This window comes from Saccostrea echinata, unplaced genomic scaffold (genome assembly GCF_033153115.1).
Source record: "Saccostrea echinata isolate AGI-Se365-2 ecotype Australia unplaced genomic scaffold, CSIRO_AGI_Sech_v1 ptg000057l, whole genome shotgun sequence".
Taxonomy (NCBI): domain Eukaryota; kingdom Metazoa; phylum Mollusca; class Bivalvia; order Ostreida; family Ostreidae; genus Saccostrea; species Saccostrea echinata.
This window is the reverse complement of record NW_026889806.1, coordinates 4,371,517-4,376,690: the sequence shown is the minus strand read 5'-3', so window position 1 is coordinate 4,376,690 and position 5,174 is coordinate 4,371,517. Positions and strand designations below refer to the sequence as shown.

The window sequence follows — 5,174 nt, the reverse complement described above, 5'->3', positions numbered from 1 at the left end:
ACGCTCCACTAATAGCGTAATACGCCCTCTGGTGAGTGAAAATTCTCGAATGAAATGTTTAATCGTGCACTATCACTTTCTTTAATATAAAAAAATTAATTTTTTTTTCGAATGAATTTATATTTCATATAGTTAAAACAAACACATTGCAGGGAATCTGCTTTACTATTCTAAACATCTACGATTAAAAAAAACAACGCAAGAAAAATTAATTTTTGAAAATGTTTTCACAATCTTACATATTACACTAAAAATCAGAGATCATCACCGTCACAGCTACAGTGTTATAATCGGTTAATGAGTCAGACTTCAAGATCAACAGTCATATGGACCATCAAATCACAAGCGTTTGAAGCAGTCCTCTAAGAATTTCACCTGGTGTGGATGGAATCTGTCGTAGAGAGACAACACACGGTGTTTCTCCTTAAGTTTATGAAGTATAGGGTGTCGCTCAACTGAGTAAAGGCGGGGACTGTACAGCTGATCCCGAGGTAAATCCTGAGATCCCCTGTCTTTAACGTAAATCACAAAAACATCACCTGTACGAAAAAATATAAGTATTTATTTTAATTATCTACGGCACACTATTTTAAAAATAAAATCCTTAATGATCTAATGTAATGTAAATGATTCCCATGTTTTGTTTTGTTTTTGTTTGTTTTTGCATATTTGAAAAATTTCATTATTTTACTTTTAAAATTTAGAAATATATGTAACTGAAAGTGTATTTACAACAAAAAGTTTCCAAGTTCAGCCAAGAAGATACTGCACTAAATATTTAGGATCATTATCATATGACATTACAGTAGTTTTTCAATGTATGACAAAACTGTTGGTATTTCCTACAAGAGAATTTTTATATTCATTCTATCAGCTATCAACCTTGATTTATTCCAAGTTGCTTTTTTTTTTTTTTTTTTAAATCCTGACATTTTTAAAATGCACCGATAAAAATGTCTGATATCAATCATAGTGATAACTATACTTACCCTCTGCAAAAAGTAAATAAAAAAATAAAAATAAATGAAAATAAAATTAAAATGTTAAGAATAGTTTGTGGAGCAAACATTACTAGAATCTCGTCATTCGGGTACAGCAATAAAAGTATAAAATCCCCAATTATGTCTTTCCTTTTCGTGATACTTACACCCCATGTTGAGGAGTCCTTGAGTGGTCAGTCTCCTGAGGTCACCTATTTCTGTCTCTGGGTCCTCCAGGATAATGTTCCTCTCGTTAAAGTCAACAAATATAAACACAACCTTGGAGGGGGTAGTGTGTGGGATATCACTTGATCGATGGATAAGGCATGACTATATAATGCAAGAGAACATGAATATTATAACCAAGAGTTTCTGTTGAGACTGTAGCTAAGCTGTTTTGAATTCTCGCAACAACAAAAAAATCAACTTGGGGGATTCGTTTGTAGGATGCACTCATTCTGGATATATAGTAAGACTTAAATATAGAATTGCATTTTTGTAAGTTTTCAGAAGCATTTGAAGAGTGTCAAAACATACTACTCGCTTATATAGGAGGTTATAAGGCAGTTAAATCTTTAATCCCATCCCTCCTTACTCTTTCTAATGTGGATATAAAAAAAAAATCCGGACCTAAGGAACTACAAATTCATATCCCCAGGAAATCCTTATAAATAAGTTGAAACTCTAACAGAAAATATATATTTTTAAATACTTTTAATCGGAAAAAGTGATCATATCCTCGTCGAAAATAATCTTTTATACAGATTAGCCTTTCATTAAAATACAGAAAAACCACAGCGACACATACATGAATTTGTGTAGAAGTAGGTTTAGGGACTGCGTCTATAAGATTCTTATGAAACTGCTGTGTAGAAGAGGTAAAGCTTATAACATTTATTCCTGGCTCCAAATTTTGTCTGGATATACCTTCAACAATTTCAGATGGCAACTGTAAGAGATAAAAAGATTTGCTGTAACAGAATTGAGTTGATCGATCAACATTACTAACTTTTGAAACAACAGCTGTAAAAAGAGGCTTATCCGTAATGAACAACAGTGTCCACATCATGCAAACAAAGCACCTGACTAATGAAAGATCTCAATCTATATTTTAAAAAATTCTGGGTCGTATTTTTCATTAAATGTATTATTTATTGCAAAATTTAGATAAGTATTGTGTTCCCATTGACATGTTTTAAAACTATGATTAAAAAAAATAAATAAATTTATTATACGTGATGTAGCTATAGTGAATTAACTCCAAAAAAGCCAAATGTTCTGAAAATATTTTCAAAGATTTCCCCCAAAGTAACTTTGAACTCCAGCTGGTACTGAGAGCGATGTTTATATGAAATAGAGGGCAAACACTTTCTGCATCCATTTGATAACTTATGACCTTGCTGCGTTCTGGAGAGAACAAGACTGGATTCGTCTTTAATTAAATTACACGAGACTCCCTGCTTATTGCTGTAAAAACAAAGTAGTTTCGTAGTTTTCCCTGAATGACTTGTTGAAAGTGTCAGTAACAAAATTAAGAATTCTATTGATTTATATTCAAAGATATCAGTTCTCTTAAGGATAAGGTCACATTTACGATTTTCAAAATAATCAATCGTCGAATGCATCATTTGTCTGACTTTACAATATTACAGAGGACGATGTTCAGATAATGAAGAGAAATTAGCAATTTTCTACTGTAAAATATCGCTACGAAAAGGTGTTTAACATATATATATTCCACATGTAAGAATAAACTGCTTTGCTGTAAGAATGGTCAAGCCTCCTACCCTGGGCTGTGGGGCAGATTTAGCTGCTGTCTGGTCATAGACCGCTACAGGTGATTGCTTTGGCAACAAAATTTTATATGCAGTGAAAATGACACCAACAACCACTAGGAGCAAGAATCCCACAATGTACAGATCTAAAAAAACAACAACAAAAAACATATATTAAATATGTCTTATGATTGAATAGTACAAGTTTAGATATGTAAAAAGAAATGAATTCTGCGTATTTATGAAAAGCTTTACCTTAAAAGGTTTCATTAATAAATGAGTATTTCTCAAAGAGATTGTGACTAAGAAAGGGCATTAAAAGACATGTTGTAACAGGACTGTTTCCAAAAAAATTGTGTCTGTTGCACCATCGAGGATGTTAATCATTCAATCTTCAGTTCAAAGTGAATTTAAGGTTAAAATGAAAATGAAGCTTAATAGTAGATCAATTGAAGGTCAAAGACACAAAATTATCATCAAAATCTGAAAGTATTGTAATCATTCCGTATATATGCTAAATATGAAATCCTGACCTTTTAAAGACATAAAGAAATGTTTCAAGTTCTGTATCACGAGCTCTGTTATCCCAGTACCTTCTTAAAACTTGGTAGACAGGTATTTTTGATTTCGTTGAATAGTGTTGGACTGAATGATTACCAGAATTCTCAAATTAGAAATTCTTTCAAAAGCTATTCCTCCTATGGATTTCGTCTGATTTCAATAAAACTTGGTATATATGATCTAAAAATAGGTCAAATTAGGCTAACAATCAAAAAAGTCATTAAAATTGCGTTTTTCAGAAATGTCTTGAATGTGACACAATGCACATGCTACACTGTCTACCGGATATATCCAAGTCTTAACTAACCAAGATGAAAAGCAAAGTATCAAATCTGTGACTGATACTGTTTCAATATACAAGTGTAGGACAAGAAAGACAGACAAAACAGCAGAACAGACAACAGGTTAAGTGACCCCTGATTATCGCTCTACTTTGCTGATGACACAAAAAAGGATAATCACTGATATCATTAAGTTCAACAGAGAAGTAGTTTAACCGTCCGTGCACTCCAGCCATTTCGGATTCAAAATTCTCCTTTTCGGCATCAACTTTTTTGTTAATCGTCTCTGCCTTTTCATCAATCTTTTTATCAACTTGCTCCATCTTTATCTCTAATTCATTCACTTTTTTTTCAATGCTTATAAATTTTTCATTGACTTGTTTTTCTCTTTCTGTGGTATGATCGTGTAATTCTTTTAAATTTCCCTCCAGCTCCATGGCATAAGCCATTGTGGATTCAGCATTCCTCTTTTCGGCATCAATTTTTTTGTTAATTGTCTCTGCCTTTTCATCAATCTTCATATCAACATCCTTCACCATTATCACTATATTATTCACTCTTACACCAATGCTTCTAAATTTTTCACTGGTGTCCTCATCTGTTTTTGTATTATGACTCTTTAAATCGTTTATATATCCCGTCAGCTCCTTAATATTAGTCATTGTGGATTCAACTTTGCTTTTTTCGGCATCAACTTCTTCCTGAACCTTCTTTGATTTTTCATCCATTTCCGTGACACTTTTTAGTAATCTACTAATACTTTGCTTGACATAGGTGAATTGTCCATTAATAATCGTTTCTTCTTTTACAAAAGTTCTGTTAAATTCATTGAAATCCCCATCAAGCTTTTTAATGCTTGCATTAATTCTTTCAGTATCAAGAAACATTTTCTTCTTGAGTTCATCAATTTTTTCTTTCTGGTCATCTATTTTCTTGTCAGTTTCATCATAAAGTTTTCGTAAATCCTTTGATGAATTATTTTGAAGTATTTCTAAAATGACATTTAAAAATATTTTTAAAAAAATAGTATTTGCTATTAAAAAATTAGAACATTTACAAGCTTCTAAAACTTTTCAAGTGATATCCTTGTATTAAAAATCAAAACCTTCACTCTATATGTATCTTGAAAATTGCTTGTGCATTAAAAGCAAATCTTATTTGAATTATTATGTGATATTGTTTGACCAGTATTTGTTAAAATTGTATCTATGACGAAAAAAGCGCCTTTCATTGTTTATCGAGTTTTTCTCCATAAAAGTATGTGTGAAGTGAAATGATATATAATTGCACATAATACATGTACATGTATTTGTTTTGTAATATGAGGGAAAATACTTCTCTATACCTTCAGATAATCCTTTTTCATCATTTATTTCAATGTTTTTCTTCTGAACCACTTCATAAAAACGACTTATATTTTGCTCCACCTCTAGCATCTTTTCCGTCCAATTGGTCTCAACCTGCTTTAGATGTTGTTTTTCCTCTTCTGATTTCTTAGTATAGTTGTTTTGCAAAACGTTAATCATTTGTAGCACTGCACGCGTCTTTTCTTCCAAGCCAGTTATATTTTTAATCAT

General features: G+C 31.8%; 1 protein-coding gene across 1 annotated transcript; it reads right to left on the bottom strand.

The window, feature by feature from the left end:
- Window positions 1-218: 218 nt before the first annotated feature.
- On the bottom strand, window positions 219-5,174 carry LOC133174070 (putative leucine-rich repeat-containing protein DDB_G0290503). Its single transcript, XM_061309111.1, has 6 exons — window positions 4,943-5,174; window positions 3,779-4,588; window positions 2,744-2,901; window positions 1,789-1,929; window positions 1,148-1,310; window positions 219-539 (listed from the first exon to the last, which is right to left on the bottom strand). Exons 1-6 carry the CDS (start codon window positions 5,172-5,174, stop codon window positions 340-342), a joined length of 1,704 nt encoding a protein of 567 aa, XP_061165095.1. The 3' UTR covers window positions 219-339.

Coding starts and splice junctions, on each gene's coding strand:
- LOC133174070 (XM_061309111.1), bottom strand. CDS start 5,174: ATGATTAAAAATATAACTGGCTTGGAAGAAAAGACGCGTGCAGTGCTA. Junction 4,589..4,942: donor TGAAAAAGGATTATCTGAAG/GTATAGAGAAGT, acceptor ATGTCATTTTAG/AAATACTTCAAAATAATTCA. Junction 1,930..2,743: donor GAGGCTTGACCATTCTTACA/GCAAAGCAGTTT, acceptor TATCTCTTACAG/TTGCCATCTGAAATTGTTGA.